Raw genomic sequence first — 21,685 nt, 5'->3', positions numbered from 1 at the left:
GAAAAAAGATGTACTGTGATGATGGACTGGCTGTACTGTGATGGTGGACTGGCTGGTGAGGTTAATGTTTGTTGGAGAGAGAGTAGAGTGCCAGAGGACAGGAGGAGTGCCTGTATAGTTCCACTTTACAAGGGAAAAGGGGACAAGTGTAGTTTCGGAGGGATTAGATTGTTAAGTGTAGTTGGGAAGGCTTATGGGAGCGTGTTGATTGAGAAGATTTGGAGAGGAAGAGAGGGAGTAATTGGTGAGGAACAGTGTGGGTTTAGGACGGGTAGAGGTTGCATAGATCAGATTTTTGTGGTAAGACAGATATGTGAGAAAGCTATAGGAAAAGGTAAGGATTTTTTGGGGGCTTTTATGGATCTGGAAAAGGCTTATGACAATGTAGACAGGAAGGCACTGTAGAAGGTTTTTCAGAAATATGGGATAGGAGGAAAGCTGTTAAGAGCAGTCAAGAGGTTTTACGAGAGTAGTAGAGCGTGTGTGAGGATTAGAAATGGAGGGAGTGAGTGGTTTGAAGTAAAGGTGGGACTTCGTCAGGGATGTGTTATGTCACCCTGGCTGTTCAATTTATACATGGATGGGGTGGTTCGAGAGGTAAATGCAAGGGTGGTGGGTCAGGGATTGGAGATGGTTAAAGAAAATGGAGAAAAGTGGGAGGTAAACCAGCTGTTGTTTGCAGAAGAGACTGCACTTGTAGCAAGATCAGAGGAGGGATTGAGAAAATTAATGACAGAGTTTGGAAAAGTGTGTGAAAGAAGGAAGTTGAAGATAAATGTGGGTAAAAGTAAGGTGATGGGATGTACAAGGGGTGAAAGTGGCAGCAAACTGGAAGTGAGTATTAAGGGAGAGAGACTGAAGGAAGTTGATAGTTTTAGATACTTGGGTGCAAATGTGGGAGGAAATAGAGGAGTGGAGGTGGAGGTAGAATGTAGATTGAGAGAAGCAAGTAAATGCCTTTGTGGATTAAAAAGTGTAATGAGAAATAGAGGAGATTGTATGAAGGAGTGATTGTGCCACCAGCTTTATATGGGTCAGAAACATGGAACATAAGAGGAAGAGAGAAGGAGTTTGAATGTGTTTGAGATGAGGTGTCTGAGAAGTATGATAAGGGTTACTAGGCTGGATAGAGTAAGAAATGAGGAGGTGAGGAGGAGAACAGGGGTGGAAAGGGAGTTGGGAGATAGGGTTGAAGAGATGGTTTGGACACATGGAAAGAATGAGTGAAGGAAGACTAGTAAAAGAGGTATGGAAGGCAGATGTGGAAGGAGTGAACATGAGGGGGCGACCTAGGATGAGATAGATAGATGGGGTAAAAGGGGTTTTGGGGAAGAGGGGAATGTCTGTTGAGGAAGGACAGGAGAGGACAAAAGACAGGTGAATGGAGAAGGGTTATATATGGATGATGTGATGCATGAAGGGGAATGGGTGGGGGATGGGGGGTGAGGTAGTATGTGTGAAAAAAATTTGACACAGCCCGAAGGGATTTCTCCCCATCTTCTCCTTTTTTTGAATGTGGGGACGGAGAGAGGGGGTTGCTGTGAATATGCTGTGTCTTGTAACACTGCTTCTAACCCAGGGCAGTGGACAGGATGCAGGGATGACCCGTCATCCAGGAGGTGCCAAGATAAGAGGGTGGATGGGAGTAGAGTGTGATAGGGATGGAATGGGTGGGAGTGGTGTTTATGCCTTTTTCTTTTTGGGTACCTCCCTTATAAGGGGGGAAAAGGCTTTGGTATATGTATGCATGTACAAGAGAGGTAGCCAAAAAACAAAGACATAAAATCCACTCTCACCCATTCCATCCCCACATACCTCACTCCCATTCACCCCCCTCCTGTTATCTTGGCTCCAACTGGATGACAGGTCATCCCTGCATCTTCCCCACTGCCCTGGATCAGAAGCAATGCAGCAAGATACAGCACATCCACAGCAAGGCTGTGACCCCCACTCTCCATCCCCTCATGCAGAAAAAGAGAAAACGGGAAGAAATCCCTTCAGGCTGCATCAAAATATCATTCACACATAATCCCTTACCCTACCAATCCCCCACCCACTCCCTTCCATGCAACACCGCATCATCCATACACAACCATTATCCACTTAACCCTATCTTCTGTCTTCTCCCTTCCTCCCACAACAGACATTCCCCTCTTTTCCAATGCCCTTTTTATCCCATCCATCTCATCCCAGGTTGTCCCCTCATATTCACTCTTTCCACCTATGCCTCCCACACCTCATCTACTAATCTTTCTTCACTCATTCTTTTCATATGCCCAAACCATCCCAATACTCTTTCATCATCTCTATCTCCCAACTCCCTTACCACACCACCTCTCCTCCTGACCTCCTTGTTTCTCATGCTACCCAGCATAGTAAACCTTACCATACTTCTCAGGTATTTCATCTTGAACACAAACTCCTCTCTTCTCATATGTTCCATATTTCTGCTCCATACAGTGCTGTCAGCACAATCACTCCTGCATACAATCTCCTCTTACCATCCATTCCCAAATGTCTGTTTCTCATTACACTTTTAATCCCCCAAGGCATTTACTTGCTTCTCTCAATCTACATTCTACTTCCACCTCCACTCCTCTTCCTGCCACATTCACACCCAAGTATCTAAAGCTATCCACTTTCTTTAGTCTCTCTCCTTTAATACTCACTTCCAATTTGCTGCCACATTCTCCCCTTGTACATCTCATCACCTTTTACCCACATTTATTTTGAACTTCCTTCTTTTGCATCATCTGCAAAGAAGTTCATGAAATATTATACACCTTTATCCATGTCATTTACATGTATAGTAAACCTTATCGGGGCCAATACTGAACCCTGTGGGACTCTGCTTATCATTTTTTCCCAGGTAGAGTTTTTATCTCTGAGCAGCACTCTCATTTTTCTCCCATGCAAGAAATCTACCATTCATTTCAATAATTTTCCTTGTACGCCTCCTGTTGTTTCAAGTTTTCTTAATAGTTTTTTGTGTGATACTTTATCAAATGCCTTTTGTAGGTCCAGGAAAGTACAGTCTGCCCATCTGTCCCTTTCTTGCATTATATGTATTCAATGCATGTGTGCATATATATATGTATACTTTATTTGCAATTATTTATTCTTGTTTCAAGTGGGGAACTGGAGAGTCTCCGACTAGAATTGGCATCCATTCAACAGGAGCTTCTAGATTTACAGGAGGCTGAGCGTATAAGAATGTTCAAGCAATCTTCTGCAAGCATACGAGAACCACGGACACCACACCCACTTCAGCGGCACACAACCTCAAGTCAGTAAAACTATAGAACTTGTGATTATTTAGCACTGGTTTTTCATGTTTATTTAGCATAGATTACTGGAAATGTAGTCACTTAATGAACTTGGTAGTAATTGTATACTCCAGATTCTTTAACGAATCCTGCACCTTCACAACACCTGGTAGTAGTCTTCGTGCCCTTCCATAGGTCTCTCTGGGAAGAAAGTTTGGATGTCTGTCTAAATGTATTGTCCTAATTGTAGTATACAGGAAAGGAGCAATGCTTGTTGGTTCCCATCTCCTACTCTCCAATTTATCATAGCCTCAAATTCACGTACAATTCCAACTTAATCTACATCCTTGTTTTCTAAATATCATATTTAGATTTGTATTCATGCATTGTTCCAGCATAGGCCATATCACCCTCTAAGCTATTCCAAGTATTTGTGCATCTAATGGAAAACTGCATTTCTGAACATCCTTAAGACACTTTATTAATTTTTTCCCATGACCTCTTAAAGCCCTCCTGTCATTAATCAAGAGATCTCTTCTGTCACTGCAATCTGTCCCCATTAGTGACCTGAATACTGTATTAGTATTGCCTCTTTCTCCTTAATATTTCAAAGTTGGTAGACCCAGTGCTTTAAGTTTCAACTCGTATGATTTATTATTTGCCAGGCTAGGGACCAGTTTGGTTGCTGCCCTTTGTGTTCTCTCGATCTTGCTTTTATCCTTCACTCTATGTGGAGACCATACCACTGACACATATTCCATTCTTGGACGGATCAGGGTTCCTATGAGTCTTTTCATTATCTCTTCATCCATACAGTGCTTGACATAGGATCCACCAAGGCCATGGTTGACCAATGCAATGTTAAAAATGGTAACATCCTTAAGGGGGATGGATTTTCATGCCATTTGAATGTACCACCTACCATCATAGCATTGTGGGTGGAGCTAATCATCCCACCAGAATCCAACACAGTTGTTGTCTTGCCATCATGGGGGAGGATTTGTGCTGCATGTGTCCTGTACCCCACCTCTTGACCCTCACTGCTACCTCTTTTAACCGCCCAATGTTGTGAATATGGGCTCTGGTAAGGATTTATCACAGGAAACCATTGCCCAGATCGTAGCCCTAAAGAAATATGATTGTGCAATGAAGGAAAGAGCTGAACAGGTTGGCATGTGTTCACAAAGTATTAGACGGTGGGTTGCCAAGTTTGACCAGGAGGGTGACCTCTCCTCTCCCACTCAGAAAAAGAGGCCTGGAAAGACACTGAAGACCAATAAAAGGGCCTAGACAACTGTAAAATGTCAGGATGAGTCTAATCCATGAGTGACTTTATGGAAAATCAAGGAAAGTAACCCTGAACTGTTTGGCAAGGTGTCAGTCCAAACTGTGAACTGTAGGATCACAGCACTTGGGTACATGAGTTACTGACCCATCAAGAAGCCCCTCTCACCCTTAAACAGAGGCTATCCCTTGGTTGTATCACCTGATTTTCTTAGGGCTACAATCTGGGCAGTGGTTTCCTGTGATAAATCCTTACTAGAGCCCATATTCACAACACTAAGGGGTTTAGAACAGGCAGCAGTGGGAGTCAAGAGGTGGGGACACACAAGACACTCTGATACAAATCCTCCCCCTACAGTGGCAAGACAATAATTGAGCTTGTTGGTTTCTGACAGGATGATTAGCTCTATCCACAACTCTGCAATGGTAGACAGCACATTCAAATGGCACGAAAATTCACCCCCTTAAGGGTGTTTCCATTTTCGACATTACACTGGTCCTTTGCAGCCCTGGCAGACCAATCCTATGTTGAGCATCGTATAGTGAAAAGGCACTGTGATCTTCTGCAGCAGTTTGTAAGTCTCTCCCATAATCCTACTGATATGTCTGTCATGTGACAGGTTGTCTTTCCTCAACACTCCCAAATTTATCTCCAAGGACACATACTTGTAACCTCTTAATACGAATAAAATTCTTGCAGGCAACATTGGCTGCCTGATGTATGATGGTTTGATAATGCATCACAATATGTGCATTGTGAAATATAGTTCCAGCTGTAATACTAGTTCTCTTTCACTCTGAATATTAATATCCACAGAAAATATTATCAAACCATTTCACAGAATACAGGGATTACTCAGCTACAACTACAAAATGAATATAATCAAGAGGCCAATGCCGGCATCTTTGCATACCGACTCATGCCCCATGATGCCTATGTAGGCATCTTTTTTTTTTTTTTTTTTTTTTTTTTTTTTTTTTTTTTTTTTATGATAGCTGAGCAGTGATACAGCTTGTTTCACAGGTTCTAGCAGTACTTCAACAACACCAACTAGGAGATCACGCCCATCCAGTGCTCGGCCACCATTAGCAGCTCCACGGCCTGGCAGAAGTTCCAAAGCATCCAGTGAGCCACGTGATGTCCCCGAAGGCAAGAAGGGTATAAAGACCAGTTCATCTGTATCTTCTTCAGGGGGAAGAGGGAGAGGAAGTGATAATGATAATAGGAAGACTGGACGAGGCAGGGGCAGGTCGCAGTCATCCCCACGGCAGCAACCAGTGGAGCCCACCCCTGTCAATAGGTCTGCTGCAGGAAATGGGAAGACCGGGAAAATGACAGCACCGTCAAGGTCAAGTCAGTACAGTTCACCTAAGAAGACACCTCAGGTTAAAGGAGCAACCAACCCACCACTCTCTCACACTGGCAGCAAATCTATTCCTTCTCCACGGTCTCCTTCTAAGTCAGGAAGTAGCTCAAGATCCACTTCAAGAGGCCCGGCTAAATATAGTCCTTCAAAATCACAGTCTGCTTCCTCACCAAACAAAACCTCATCTTCCAAATCATCACCAACCAAATCATCGCCGTCCAAGTCATCCCCATCAAAGTCATCTTCAGTTGCTTCATCACCTCAGTGTTCACCCTCAAAAGTGCAAAGTCCAAAGTCTACAATGGGTAGACATGACCAGGCAGAAAACTTAAGCTCACCTCAGTCACCACAGCTTAGTGAGAGACAGCAATACCAGGTGAGTATTTGTCATGGTGACTCATTCAGAATTCTGTATCAGTGTTTACACAATTTACTTTTTTATGTACTAGTGGCAAGCTTCATGATTTATTTTGAATCGAGGAGGGGACTGACATACTGTAATGGGTGGAGATTTAGAATTACAAAGGAGGAGCATGCTGACAGGAGACCTTTTAGTCCATAACCAGGTCAAATGCAAAATATATATATAATAATGATAAATAAATAAAAATTATAATGATATAAATAATACATATATCAAGGCTTTTTCCCACTTACAAGGGAGGTAGCCAAAAAGAAAGGCATAAAAACTATTCCATCCCTAAATACACTCCACTCTCCTCCACCGTCTACCCTCCCTCTTATTTTGGCACCTCCTTCCTCAACAGATATTTCCCTCTTCCCCAAAGCCCCTTTCACCACATCCATCCATCTCATCCTAGGTCGCCCCTAATGTTCACTCCCCCCCCTCTGCCTTCCATACCTCTTTTACTAGTCTTTCTTCACTCATACTTTCTATGTGTCCAAACGATCCCAATACTCTTTCATCCACCCTATCTCCCAACTCCCTTACCACCCCCATTCTCCTTACCTCCTCATTTCTCACTCTATCCAGCCTAGTAACCCCTATCATACTTCTCAGACACCTCGTCTCAAACTCCATCTATCTTTATTATGCTCCATGTTTCTACCCCATACAGTGCTGTTGCCACAATCACTCCTTCATGCAATCTCCTCTTAGCCTCCATTCCCAAATGTCTATTCCTCATTATACTTTTTAATCCACCAAGGCATTTACTCGCTTCTTTCAATCTACATTCTACCTCCACCTCTACTCTACCCTTTCCTGCCACATTCACACCCAAGTATCTAAAACTATCCACTTCCTTCAGTCACTCTCCCATAATGCTCACTTCCAGTCTACTGCCACCTTCACCCCTTGTACATCTCACCACCTTACTTTTACCCACATTTATCTTCAACTTTCTTCTTTCACACACTCTCCCAAACTGTCACCAACTTCTCCAATCCCTCCTCTGATCCTGCTACAAGCTCAGTGTCGTCCGTAAACAACAGCTGGCTCACCTCCCATTTTTCTCCATTTTCTTTAAACATCTCCAATCCCTGACCCATCACCCTTGCATTTACCTCTCGCACCACCCCATTCATTAAGTTGAACAGCCAGGGTGACATAACACATCCCTGACGAAGTCCCACCTTTACCTAGAACCACTCGCTCTCTCCATTTCTAATCCTGACACATGCTCTACCACTCTTGTAAAAACTCTTGACAGCTCCTAAAATCTTTCCTCCTATCCCATATACCTGCAAAACCTCCCACAGTGCCTTCCTGTCTACCCTGTCATAAGCCTTTTCCAGATCCACAAAAGCCCAAAACATCCTTACCTTTTCCTATAGCTTTCTCACATATCTTGTCTTACCACAAAAATCTGATTTACGCAACCTCTACCTGTCCTAAATCCACATTGTTCCTCTCCTAATCCTCTCAATCAAGATCCTCCCCCTAAGCCTTCCCAATTACACTTAACAAGCTAATCCCTCTGAAACTACTACACTCACACTTGTCCCCTTTTCCCTTGTAGAGTGGAACTATGCGGTCACTCTTCCAGTCCTCGGGAACTCTACCCTCTCTCCAGCAAACATTAAACAACCTCACCAGCCTATTCACCATCACTGTACCTCCTTTTTTCACATATTCTGCATGACATCCATCTAGACGAGGTGCCTTACCTGCTCTCATCATTTCAACAACTGCCTTCACTTCATCCTTCCTTGTTTCTCCTCCATTTTCTTCACTCATCATGGTCATTTTCTTAGCACTTCCCACTGCAACTACCTTTTCCTCCCTATCCTCCTTCACATTTAACAACTCACTAGAATACTCTGCCCATCTTCCTTTCACTGCCGTCTCTTCCATTATCATCTTTCCATCTGCAACTTTTACCTTTTCTTCTCTACTTGATTCGCCTCCTCTTCCTCTCTTAATTTCTTTCCAAAACATCTTTTTATTACTTTTAAAAGTGTCTGTCATACTCTTACCCCATTTCACATCTGCTCTCCTCTTTGCCTCCTTTACCTTGTGCTTTACTTCTCTATTCTTTGTACCTCTCATATGACTACGTCATCCTATTTTGTAACCAATCTGTGAAAGCTCACTTCTCATCTTCTACAACCTTCTTTGTTTCCTCATCCCACCATTCACTACCCTTCCTTCTATTTCCTCATGTCCTTTTTGTTCCACACACCATCTTTGCACACTTTGTGACTCCCTCGTTGAACCATCCCCATTCCTAGCTCTACTCTATCCTTCACTCCCTCCCACTCTTCTCTCAGCTTCTTCTTGTACTCCTTCTCCTTTTCCTTTTCATTTAAAGAGTTCACTCTAAGCACCTCCCTTCCTTTTGTCCTTTTCCTCTTTCTCCATCTATCCTCCACTCTCAACTTACCTTCCACCAAAAAATAATCTAATATTCCCCGACTCTCCCCTTAGCACATGTACATCTTTAACTCTTCCTATTATACTCCTATCTACCACTACATTGTCCATTAATGCCCTATCTACCACCCTTCCATCCACCACCCTCTCCCATGTGTACTTATGCTTGACTTTCTTCTGAAACACTGTATTTGCTATCATCAACTCTCTTTCTAGACACATCTCCACCATCAGCTCTCCACTACGATTCTTTCCTGGAACTCCACATGTCCCAACCACTCCGTCTATAGGTTCATTTCCCACCATAGCATTAAGGTCTCCCAATACTACTACATTGACATTCCTCCCTAATCCCTCTATGCACTTGTTTAAATCCATCCAAAAAGCCTTCTTTTCCTCTACACTGTTCTCATTACCAGGCCCTTATGTACTTACAATAACACACATTTCCTTTCCCAGTTTTACCTTCATCAACATTAATTTTGAAGAAACCTCCTTCCACTCACCTACACCCTTACCTATTTCTTCACTTATTAGCATAGCCACCCCTTCTCTCCCTCACCCTCTCTTCACTCCTGAGAACCTCCCAATTACACTCCCAAACTCACACTCGCCCTTCCCTTTCAATTTTACTTTCACTCAAAGCCAACACATCCATCTTTCTTCTCACAAACATACTACCTATCTCTTCCCTTTTACTCTCATCTGTACCACATCTACACACATTAAAAGACCCAAACCTTAGGGTGCTGGTTGGAAAACTCCTAGACCCTCTTATGCCTTTACTTTTTTTTAGGAATGTCCCCTGTGGGGCTACAGGATGAAGGATGCCTGGTCCCAATCCCTGTCCCTTTTTTCTCACCTCTTACGATCCAAGTGGAAATACTTGGTGACAGTATTCTTTTCCCCTCACCACAGGGTAGGCAAAACAAGGAAATGAAATTCAGAGAAATGGTACAGGAAAGCAACAAGGGATTGGGGGACAGCATAACAGAGGGACAGTAGTAGTAAAATAAAAGTTTCATCATTTCTCTGTGAACAAAGCCCTCCTCTATCACAGACAAAATGATGCTACTTTGCCATAACAACATGCAGCCAATACCCCAGACAGGGTAAATAAATAGGTACATAGATACATACATATACCAAAGGCTTTTTCCCCTTACACGGGTTGTAAAGTTAAATAATAAATTTACAGATAGATAATAGTAAATGATAATCAAGGAAATAATAGACAAATAATATCAAACAAACAAATGAATAATGTAAAATAAATGGAAGGCATTACAGCATCTTGCTTAGGTGTTTATCTAATCTTAAAGCTTTGAACTGAACTATGTTACACTGCCTCTGCAGGAAGTTTATTCCATTCATTAACTACACAGTTGGCAAAGTTGTTTCTACCCACTTCCAAATTAAATCTATTTCCTGACAGTGTGAGACCATTATTTCTTGTCAGGTTCTCATTCAGTGTGAAAATTTTGTCACTTTTGATGTTGATGAATTTAAGAGACAAAATGGAAAAGTTTAAATATGTTTGAAATTAAGTGTCAGAGAAGTTTGGTCGGGGTTACAAGGATGGATAGAGTGAGAAATGATGAGAGCAGGGGTTGAAAGGAGCTGGCAGATAGGGCTGATGAAAAATCAATGGGATAGTTTGGACATATGGAATGAATGAGTGAAGAAAGTTCAGCAGAAAGAGTTTGGAGAGCAGAGGTAGATAGTCAACTTGAGGTGACACCCAAAAATGAGATGAATGGGGATGAAAGGGGCTTTGAGCAAAAAGTGAGTGTCTGTTGAGTAGGGAAGTAGTCACTTCCTTTTAAGATCTGACAGGTAGGAGGATGAGGGGGGCAGTCATTGTTTGACAACTCTCCTTGGGTGAAAAAAGAAAGAAATGGCGGAAAATAGTGAAGTTGATAGATCTAGGTACCAGATTGGGTGCCAGCAAGTTGAGGTCACAGCAATGGTTGGAGGTGAGGGTGTATGAACATGAAGAAGACTGCAAGAGATCAGAAGGCCTACACTAGGCAGTTCCATGTTCATTACCACCTGTCATCACCCCCATCCATAAAGTTGGCTAACCGTTTCTTAAAACAACAGATAGTTTCAGCATTCACTACATGGTTACTAAGTCTATTCCATTTGTTGACCATCCTATAGTAAACCAATTCTTTCCTATTTCCTTCTTAAATCTAAATTTGTCAAATTTAAATCCATTACTATGAGTCCTGCCCTGTTATCTTAATATGATGACCTTGTTTGTATCACCCTTGTTAAAGCCTTTGATCCACTTGAACACCTCTATTAGATCACCCCACACTCTGTGTCTTTCCAGAGTGTAAGTTAAGGTGCCTAAGCCTCTCTTCATAAGGTAAATTTCTGAGCCCACATATAATTTTGGTCATTCTCCTCTGTACTGATTCTAGTGAATTGATGTCCATTCTATAAGATGGAGACCAAAACTGTACCACATAGTCAATCAAGGATGGGTCAAACTAACATTAGATAGAGTTTGATATTTACCTCTGTATTTGTATTTGTAACTGTTCTAGCAATGAAACCTAATGCTCTGTTGGCTTTATTCCTGGCACTAATGCAATGTTTCCCAGATTTAACGCTAGTAAGGAATACAGTTTCCAGTTGGATACATGCTTAAGGAGATTTTGAGTTTCACGGTCACTTGCGTCCAAAAAAAATTGCTATCTGGCAATTATGTTTATTTCAGTTAATTATTATTCATTTATACGTGTATAGGTACCAGAAATTTTATTTTTGTTCTCCAGTATGACAAAGTTTCAATTTTTTTTCCCCACAAGTGATGCCAATTGGATACAGGTTTTCCAGTAACATTTCAAAATGGGACATATTCCTTTCTAGGGTTAAGGTCAGGCCTCCCTAGAACTCCCAAGTCTCACACTCAGTTTTCTCTAAAGATGTGTAATCTAAGCTATATCTGTTTTCGGGGTTATGTAGCCCTATGTTTAACACACTGCACTTTGAGATGTTGAAGCACATTTGCCATTTCACAGATCATGTGAATAGTTTGGTAAGATCATCATACAGAATCTTAGCATCATCTCCTGACCTAATTAGACATCCTGTTTTAGTGTTGTCCACAAACTTACTAACATCACCATTAATCCCATTGTCCAAATCATTTATGTACATTATTTTGTCCGTAGGTCAGAGGAGGGATTGAGGAAGCTGGTGGCAGAGTTTGGGAGAGTATGTGATAGAAGAAAGCTAAAGATAAATATGGGTAAAAGTAAGGTGATGAGATGTACAAGGGGTGAAAGTGGCAGTAGACTGGAAGTGAACATTAAGGGAGAGCGACTGGAGGAAGTGGATAGTTTTAGATACTTGGGTGCAAGTGTAGCAGGAAAAGGTGGAGTGAAGGTGGAGGTAGAATGTAGATTGAGAGAAGCGAGTAAATGCCTTGGTGGTTTAAAGAGTGTAATGAGGAATAGACATTTGGGAATGGATGCGAAGAGGAGACTGTATGAAGGAGTGATTGTGCCAACAGCAGTGTATGGGGCAGAAACGTGGAACATAAGAGAAGAAGAGAGAAGGAGTTTGAATGTGTTTGAGATGAGGTGTCTGAGAAGTATGGTGGGGGTTACTAGGCTGGATAGAGTGAGAAATGAGGAGGTGAGGAGGAGAACAGGGGTGAAAAAGGATTTGGGAGATAGGGTTGATGAAAGAATATTAGGATGGTTTGGACACATGGAAAGAATGAGTGAAGAAAGACTAGTAAAAGAGGTATGGAAGGCAGATGTGGAGGGAGTGAACATGAGGGGACGTCCTAGGATGAGGTGGATGGATGGGGTGAAGGGGGCTTTGGGGAAGAGGGGAATGTCTGTTGAGGTAGGAAGGGAGAGGACGGAAGACAGAGGTGAGTGGAGAATGGTTGTATATGGATGATGATGTGACTGCATGAGGAGGAAAGGGAGGGGAGTTGGGGGGTGGGGTAGTATGTGTGAGTTAATTTTGACGCAGCCTGAAGGGATTTCTCCCCGTCCTCGCCTTATATGCAAAGGGGGACGGAAAGGGGGGGTCGCCGATTAAATGAAGCGGCCTTGCTGTGGATGTACTGTGTCTTGCGACACTGCTTCTGACCCAGGGCGGTGGGCAGGGTGCAGGGATGACCCGTCATCCAGGAGGTGCTCAGATGAGAGGAAGGGTGGGAGGGGTGTGGAGTGTATTTAGGGATGAAATGGGTGGGAGTGTTTTTATGCCTTTCCCTTTTTGGCTACCTCCCTTGGAAGGGGGAAAAAGCCTTGGTATATGTATGTATGTATGTATTTTGTCCGTAGGAAAGATATATATAGCAGATTGTTGAGATGAAGAAATTTATGTGGAATTGTTAGAAACTTCCTTAAGTTGACTATTGGTACCAGCTCATGAGTCTAACAATTTGACACGTACTTGAATATAACAATTTGTCTTTCATTTCAGCTTGCAACAATAGCTTTGGGAGAAGGCTGTTTTTAAGATTGATGAGGACATGTATGTAAATGTATATAGAATATTGTCACCTGTTTCATATTTTCCACTTCATTTTGATTCATAGGAAGAAAAGCAACAGAGAAAAGAGAGAGACAGAAGGGCTGAAAATAATAATGAAAATGGCATTCTTGAAGATTCTGACCAAAGTTCCTTGGTGCGACAGAGGACAATAACACTTAGTGGTCCAGATGAACCTCAGGAAGAAAAAGAGGGGACTGTGATAGTTGAGGATAAGTTGATTCGGCAAAACACAGTAACATTGATCAAGCAGGAAGGAGAGGATGTCGTGTGGCAAGCTGAGGAAGAGCTCAAGGATGACCTGTACAGGGATTTGGAAGGAAGAGAAAGAGAGGAAAAAGATTTAATGGCAGCTGAACCCATCTGTGTAGATGAGGAAGTCGGTCGCATATCCCGCTCATCCAGTGACCAGGAGGTAAGTGTTGGTTGACAAAATATTATACACCATTCATGAAGAAACTTCATTAGGTCATTATTAACCCTTCCTTGGCACTCAATACTCTTTACTGTACTTTTCATTGTGATAATAATGTATTAATGAATTTGTTGGATGGATTTATGTTTTCTCCAGCTTTCCACTTTTAGATTTCATAATTATATAGTAATCACGTAATCATGATCTACAGGATTGAATCAACAATGATATACCCTGTGTACTACTTTTCATTGTTCTGTTACGATAGGTGCCTTTCAACTCTTGAATCATTTAGGTTCCCCTTGGTGTAGTAAGAATGTGTCAAATTTGCATGTGGGTGAGTATGAGCATATGTAGACATGATTGTGCTTTCCTCTTATGTGTCTTGCAATGTAGAGATGAGTGCATGTTTACTTTTTTCTAGTACTTTTTAAGTGCCTCAATCATACTTCAATTTGAAATTACTTGTTCGTTGAGCACTATCACTGTTCTTTTTTAACTTTGTTTGTAATGAATACTAGCCACCTCACAAATTGTTGTAAAGTCAGATTACTTCCCTATAGTTCTAACATGACTACCACACTTGGATTTACCATAGTAGGCCAAGCCATTTATGAGGCACCTTATCCCATTTTATATATGTCCCTTTTTCCTTATGCTAAGGTTAAATCAGCACTGAACAAATATTTGATTTTTATTTTTCATCATAACTTTTCAGAGGTTGGAGAACTTATTGTTGCTGAATTCATTACTGTCTTCCCACTTGAGACGCCAGCATAAAGTAAACCAGCTCTTAAACGAGGAACCAATTCTTGTGGGAGGTGTTCAGGTATTTTCATATCAGATCATTAATATCTGCTTATCTAGATTTCCCTATCGGCTGGCTTCCTATCAATATTTGTAAGGAAATCTTTTGAATTTGTGCTGCAGTTTTCTAGTGGCTGATTATTATTTTACTTTATGCTGTATGAGCTTAATTTTAGTGACATTTTTTGATTACTATTTTAATGTTAGATGTGTAATGCACCAAAGTTTTCATTTGGGCATAATTTGAGCTAATTCTAGTGATTTTTTCTAAAGTTCAGATTAGATATATCTACACATACATGCTAAAAGCCCTTTCGCCCTTATAAGGTGGGTGGCCAAGTCAAAGTACACTCTGACTACATACTTATCAAAACCCATTTAAAACCCCTCCCACCCCAGCATCTTCTGGAGGAAGAGTCTTTCCCCTGTCACATGATTGAAGCCAATGCAGTGAGACACAGCACTTCCACAGGAGGCCAATAGCTAAAGCTGGTTTAACTGCACTATTTCATTAAATGTATGGAGTGGTGGAGTGAACTTGAGAGGAAGACCAAGAATGAGATGGATAGATGGGGTGAAATGGGGGGGGGGGGATTAGTAAAAGGGGAATGTCTGTTGAGCAAGGATGGGAGAGGTGAGGTAGGTGTGAGTGGGTGGAATATAAATGAACCCAAAGGGATTTCTCCTCAACTTCTCTATTTTTGCATAAGAGGAGGAGGGAGGGTTGCCATGTAAATGAAATGGTAGGGCTTTACTATGGATGTGCTGTGCCTTGCTGCATTGCTTCTGACCTGGGGAGTGGGTAGGGGACAGGGTTGACCCATCATCCACAAGGAGCTAAGGTAAATAGGAAACAAATAGGGTGATGGATGGGAGTGGGGGGTGGGGTAGGTGCATGCCTTGGCTGGCTGGCTACCTCCTGTATAAGGGGGATGATAATGTTATTGTTGTTGTTGTTCCCTAGGCTGTCTGGCCGAGCAGTCCCATCTCCCTGAGGAACACCATGGGTGGAACAAGGTTTTCCCATAAATCCCTTATAGAATATATGTTGTGTTGTTGGCATGTGTGATTGTGTACAATGCAGTCTTACATAATGTGTTGAATAGTATGTGGAGAAGTATCTTGGACAGATATCTGCAATGTGTTCATCTCATCTGTGGTAGCTTAGAAGGGCTGGATGGTGGCTGGCCAGGTGGTCTCCATTCTCTCAAGGGGGAGATGATTCAGAAGGATGGATGTCAGAGGGTCTGGCATGCAATAGTGTGTTGTTTTTCAATCTGTTGATAGAGCATGAGCAATGTGATGATGGATATGTTTGTGGAGGTGGGTATCTTGTGGTTGTGAGGAAGAGGAGAAAGTATATGTGTGTGATATAGGTATTTGAGTTTTGTTTTGATGTTTCTTGGCATGTGTGGGTGGTCTGCCATGTATTTACCTAGTTGTATAGTGGGTGTGCTGTGTTCATGTCAAGGTGATCCTTGGCTTTAAAGACTTTTATTTCATGGTGAAGATGGTCTGTAGGTGTTGTATTTGTGCTCCCTGTAATTATTTATTGGGCTTTGTTTTGTATAGTTTGCAGGGTGTTGTGTGTTTGAGTGAGGTTAGAGGCCTATGCAGGGCTTGCATAATTCAGCATATATTTTGTTTGTATACTGTAATGGTATCTTTGTGTCTGAATGCTGTACCTGTGAGTCATTTAATTGTGTTGTCTAGATGTGTATTTTGTCTTTATGTTTGTGATATGTTGTTTGAATGACATGGATGTATTGTATGTTACACCAAGACTCTTGGGTGAGTGGATGTGTGTGGTATGAGTGTGTTATTGATTATGAGGCATGGTACAACATATTTGTTTGCTGTCCATTTGGTGAGAAATATCACTGTGGATATGGTTGGGGCTATTTAAAGTCTATAGTGAACCAGAGGTTGAGCATATCAAGGTATGGTTGTATTATTTCTGCAGCTCTGCAGCCAGACGTGTGCATATAATTATGTCATCTGCGAAAGAAGCGATTTGTATCTCTGGAGAGTGGGGTGTGGTTGTATCGTACATGTATTTACCAAGTTGTATTTTACGGGGACATTCCTAAAAAAAGTAAAGGCATAAGAGGGTCTCAGGAGTTTTCCAACTAGCACCCTAAGGTTTGGGTCTTTTGATGTGCGTAGATGTGGTACAGATGAGAGTGAAAGGGAAGAGATAGGTAATATGTTTGTGAGAAGAAAGATGGATGTGTTGGCTTTGAGTGAAACTAAGTTGAGAGGGAATGGCGAGTGTGAGTTTGGAAGTGTAGTTGGGAGGGTCTCAGGAGTTAAGAGAGGGTGAGGGAGAGAAGGGGTGGTTATACTAGTAAGTGAAGAGAGTAAAGGTATAGTGGAGTGGAAGGAGGTTTCTTCAAGGTTAATGTGGATGAAGGTGAAACTGGGAAAGGAGATGTGGGTTTTTGTAAGTGTATATGGGCCTGGTAGTGAGAAGAGTGTAGAAGGGAGGCTTTTTGGATAGATTTAAATGAATGCATAGAGGGATTAGGGAGGAACATCAATGTAGTAGTATTGGGAGTTCTTAATGCTAGGGTAGGAAATGAACCAATTGGAGTAGTTGGGAAATATGGAGTTCCAGGAAAGAATTGTAGTGGAGAGTTGATGGTGATGTGTCTAGAGAGTCGATAGCAAATACTGTGTTTTGGAAGAAAGTCAAGCATAAGTACACATAGGAGAGGGTGATGGATGGAAGGGTGGAAGATAGCATTTATGGACTATGTAGTGGTAGATAGGAGTATAATAGGAAGAGTTAAGGATGTACATGTTCAAAGGGGAGAGAGTGGGGGAATATCAGATCATTTTTTAGGGGAAGGTAAGTTGAGAGTGGAGGATAGATGGAGAAAGAGGAAAAGGACAAAAGGTAGGGAGGTGCTTAGAGTGAACTCTTTAAATAAGAAGGAAAAGGAGGAGTACAAGAAGCTGAGAGAGGAGTGGGATGGAGTGAAGGATAGAGTAGAATTAGGAGCGGAGGAGGAATGGGGATGGTTCAAGGAGGGAATCACAAAGTGTGCAAATATGGTGTGTGGAATAAGAAGGATGAGAGGAAATAGAAGGAAGGGTAGTGATTGGTGGGATGAGGAAACAAAGAAAGTTGCAAAAGAGAAGAAGCAAGCTTTGACAGATTGGTTACAAAATTGGATGAGAGAGTCATACGAGAGGTACAAAGAAAAGAGAAGAGAAGTAAAGCACAAGGTAAAGGAGGCAAAGAGGAGAGCAGACGTGAAATGGGGTAAGAGTGTGACAGAAACTTTTGAAAGTAATAAAAAGATGTTTTGGAAAGAAATTAAGAGAGGAAGAGGAGGCGAATCAAGTAGAGAAGAAAAAGTAAAAGTTGCAGATGGAGAGATGATAATGGAAGAGAAGGCAGTAAGAGGAAGATGGGCAGAGTATTTTAGGGAGTTGTTAACTGAAGAAGGATAGTGAGGGAAAGACAGTTGCAATGGGAAGTGCTAAGAAAATGTCCATGAGGAGTGAGGAAAATGGAGGAGAAATAAGGAAGGATGAAGTGAAGGCAGCTGTTAAGATGATGAGAGCAGGTAAGGCACCTGGTCTGGATGGATGTCATGCAGAATGCCTAAAGAAAGGAGGTACAGTGATGGTGGACTGGCTGGTGAGGTTATTTGATGTTTGTAAGAGAGAGGGTAGAGTGCTGGAGGACTGGAGTGCCTGTATAGTTCCACTCTACAAAGGAAAAGGGGACAAGTGTGAGCGTAGTAGTTTCAGAGGGAGCTTGTTAGGTGTAGTTGGAGATGGTTAAAGAAAATGGAGAAAAGTGGGAGGTGAGCCAGCTGTTGTTTGCGGACGACACTGCGCTTGTAGCAGGATCAGAGGAGGGACTGAGGAAGTTGGTGACAGAGTTTGGGAGAGTGTGTGAAAGAAGAAAGTTAAAGATAAATGTGGGTAAAAGTAAGGTGATGAGATGTACAAGGGGTGAAAGTGACACCAGACTGGAAGTGAGCATTAAGGGAGAGCGGCTGGAGGAAGTGGATAGATTTAGATACTTGGGTGCGAATGTGGCAGGAAAGGGAGGAGTAGGGGTGGAGTTAGAATGTAGACTGAGAAAAGCAAGTAAATGCCTTGGTGTATTAAAAAGTGTAATGAGAAATAGACATTTGGGAATGCATGCTAACAAGGGCTGTAAACTCTGAGATGTGTTATCTTATTTTAGTGAGGCCTTGTTTAAGTTTGTCCTTGTTCTAAAGTGATGAAAGGAAATGGAGGAAAGAGCTTAACTTGTTTCTGTTGCATGCTATGAGGATATTAATGTTGTCCCCTTTTGTGCTAGAGGTACATGCAACAGTTGCACTTATCTTCTATACAATGTCCCTACACATGAAAAGATTTTGTATTGTATTTTGTCATCTGCATTTCACCGGTGCCTCTATTTTTGTAGGCAAGATCACACCATTGTAAGAAATTGTTTTGGGATGATGGTGTTAGGTGGAGGGTTTGGGTCATTTGGTAGGCTGTGGGTAAATTTCAATCAGATGGTAAATCCCCATGTGAATATGTCAAATCCATTGGGTAAGTGACTTGAAACTACAACAGCCATTATTCTCATCCTGTTGGGTGGCTGGAATTTATCATGAACACGGTCAGTCCCTACCAGATGGGAGATTTCAGGAGCGCAAAGACAAATCTAATGTTGAACTAAGAGTATCAGAAATAAAGAGATAATATTGAGATTTTCACGGTTCTGTAAAAAGCACTGCATTGCTCTTGTCTTCTGTTGTAAGCAATCATGGCCAGTTTCCTAGAGGACACAAGCATCTAGTAAGAGAGAATAAAAACAACACATTAATTGATTGATTGAATAATGAAGATTGTCTTTTCTCCACAGGTGTATTGGCAGCGTCACTTTGCATAACTTTTCCTATGATGATGTATTTTTTAGTGAATAAGATTTGTTGAATTTTATACACAGGCATGCACCTCATCCAACTTCCAGCCAAGCCACCATAGTGAAAACTTGGAGACGACCAGATGTGATATCAGTTCTTCCAAGCCAGGGCAGCCCTTGGTTCGGCAGGCTACATTCTCACTAGATGAGGAAGATTCTTTGAAAAAGGTTCAAGCAACTTTAGGTGGCCATCTGAACCGACTCCACAGAGTGCAAAGTTTTAAGTAACTCATGCACGGTCACAAGTTCATGTTTAGAGTCATGTTTGTTTCCTAGTAGTCCATCAAAAGAAATGTGTTAAATTGTGTTGTTAAATGTGGTGGAGGTAAATTACGTCATCAAATGATTAAAGTAGAGCATGGAAAATATGTAAAAGAGACATCATGCTGCAGTATCTAAAGTTTTATTCTATAGTTTTTTTTTTTTTTTGTATTTTTATTTTTTTTTTATTTTTCCATACAGTCCATAGGCAGTTTGTCTGGCTGAACTGCCATTCTTACAGCTACAGCACATGAAGTCTTTGTTGTGCTCTATTAAACTTGTTGCAGTATACTTTAAAATGTAGGATCTGGAATCATGCCTGTGCAAATATTGGTCACAATTCCTCTGAGCTTGTGATCTATAGTTGATGTTGTTTGTGGTTTCATGCCCTGTATTTCCATTTAAATGTACAGGCTAAACTCAGTTGATACTGTTAACCTGTTTTGATATGTTGTGTAAATCTCCTTTTCTTTTTTTCTTTCCAACTCATACTCCTTTTTCTAGAATTTAAGTTTTGCTTGAGTTAACAATTGGCGTGTTTTGTTCATTAAGGATGTCAGTATGCATATATAGAAATAATTAAGGTAGACTTTTTTTGTAGACAGTGTAAAATGATCTGTGCCAACTTTTGTGGAAATCCATTGAAAAATGAAAAAAAGTTGAATCATTTCATGTCTTATATTTTTCATCTTAGTAACTAATAGAAATTGTGATCTGATGACTTTTTTAGAAAACTAAGAGCTTTGATTAAGATTATCTTTTCAATGTATTACTTTGTCTGAAAGTTACACCATAGTGGACTTCTCTTTGTGAATACCCAAATTTTGTAAAAAGTTTGTGTAATTGTATTGCTAAAAGCTATAGTTTTACCCTTGGAGACATAATTCAACAAGATGATTGAGAAAAAAGAATATTTTATAAGCAAAAAATAATTTATATAGAGAAAGAAGTTTCTTAGTTATTAGCATAATTGTGACAAAAATATTGTTAAAGATATTGAGCAGCAAAGGTAAAACAAAAATTATGACCCTCCATATGAAAAACTATCAGCAATATAGATGAAAAAAGCATAAAAACTGATAAATTAGATATTGTAAATGAAGTGCAGTGTCTTTTAATTGATAGTTTTCACATTCATATTACTTTATCCCAAAATTTTGATTGACTTTTACCGGAGCATTACCTCTAGGGCATGACAGAAAGAATGTGATTCATATTGGGGTTTTGTTTCACCAGAGATGAACCACTTGCCAGCATTCAGCACAGTCCCTAGTTATATAATGATCCACACAGGAGAGAGAGAGAGAAATGTCACTAGCAACACTTGAGCAATGCACACTGAATTGTTACTTTCATTTCTTGCCTTCAAATCTCACTGTCAGTATATGTTGGCAGACGTGCGATATACCCTTTTAAAATTTGATATAATGAAGAAAAGCATCAAATGTAAATGTCAGAGAGAAATCTAGTATTACGCTATTTCACTTTGAATAGGGACATCGCCGCTCGAGACACTTAAAAAAATTAATCAAAAATAGTAAAGATGCCATAAAATACTCTTACTTCACCAATAGGTTGTGCATACTTGAAATTATTTTTCCTTAAGTTTTTGTAAAATGTTGAAAAATTCCAATTTGAGCGTACTGACATCCTTAGGTCATTTTCAGCAAAGCAGGAAATAAAAATATGCTAGATCTTCAGAGTTCCTGATTGAAAATAGAGCTTCTAGAAATAGTGATCACCTGTTGATATGTCAGTTTTGGCTAGACAGGAAATTAGTATAGTTTATTTTAATACAATCTTGATGATGCCTTTGAATATTAAGTCAAGGAAAGCTTTGCATTCATGTCAGAGGTTTTGTTTTGCTAAATACTAGAGCTTAAATGTGAGGCCCCAGAACAAGACCCCATTTTGACTCTTCCAAGCCAAAGCTTTCAGTTGTCCTTTTGTAATCCTTCTGGTTCCTATATTTTTTCATAAGAC

At 41.0% G+C, this 21,685-nt stretch overlaps 1 protein-coding gene across 6 annotated transcripts in view; it reads left to right on the top strand.

The window, feature by feature from the left end:
• Nucleotides 1-21,063, top strand: part of LOC143041149 (uncharacterized) — a 75,550-nt gene extending 54,487 nt beyond the window's left edge. For 3 of the 6 annotated variants that reach the window (XM_076212951.1, XM_076212948.1, XM_076212950.1), the window contains exons 9-13: nt 3,132-3,286; nt 5,575-6,293; nt 13,327-13,695; nt 14,414-14,524; nt 19,466-21,063. In XM_076212951.1, coding sequence (XP_076069066.1) covers nt 3,132-3,286; nt 5,575-6,293; nt 13,327-13,695; nt 14,414-14,524; nt 19,466-19,669 — 1,558 coding nt within the window. In that variant the 3' untranslated portion in view covers nt 19,670-21,063. Of the gene's footprint in view, nt 1-3,131; nt 3,287-5,574; nt 6,294-13,326; nt 13,696-14,413; nt 14,525-15,466; nt 15,520-19,465 lie in introns of all 6 variants that reach the window. The other 3 variants (XM_076212949.1, XM_076212954.1, XM_076212953.1) reach the window with 3 other exon arrangements.
• Nucleotides 21,064-21,685: the final 622 nt, after the last annotated feature.

Source organism: Oratosquilla oratoria, chromosome 30, assembly GCF_046742065.1.
Source record: "Oratosquilla oratoria isolate Oo_2021 chromosome 30, ASM4674206v1, whole genome shotgun sequence".
In the NCBI taxonomy this organism is placed as follows: Eukaryota; Metazoa; Arthropoda; class Malacostraca; order Stomatopoda; family Squillidae; genus Oratosquilla; species Oratosquilla oratoria.
The sequence above is the reverse complement of the archived record's forward strand: the minus strand, read 5'-3'. Positions and strand labels throughout refer to the sequence as shown.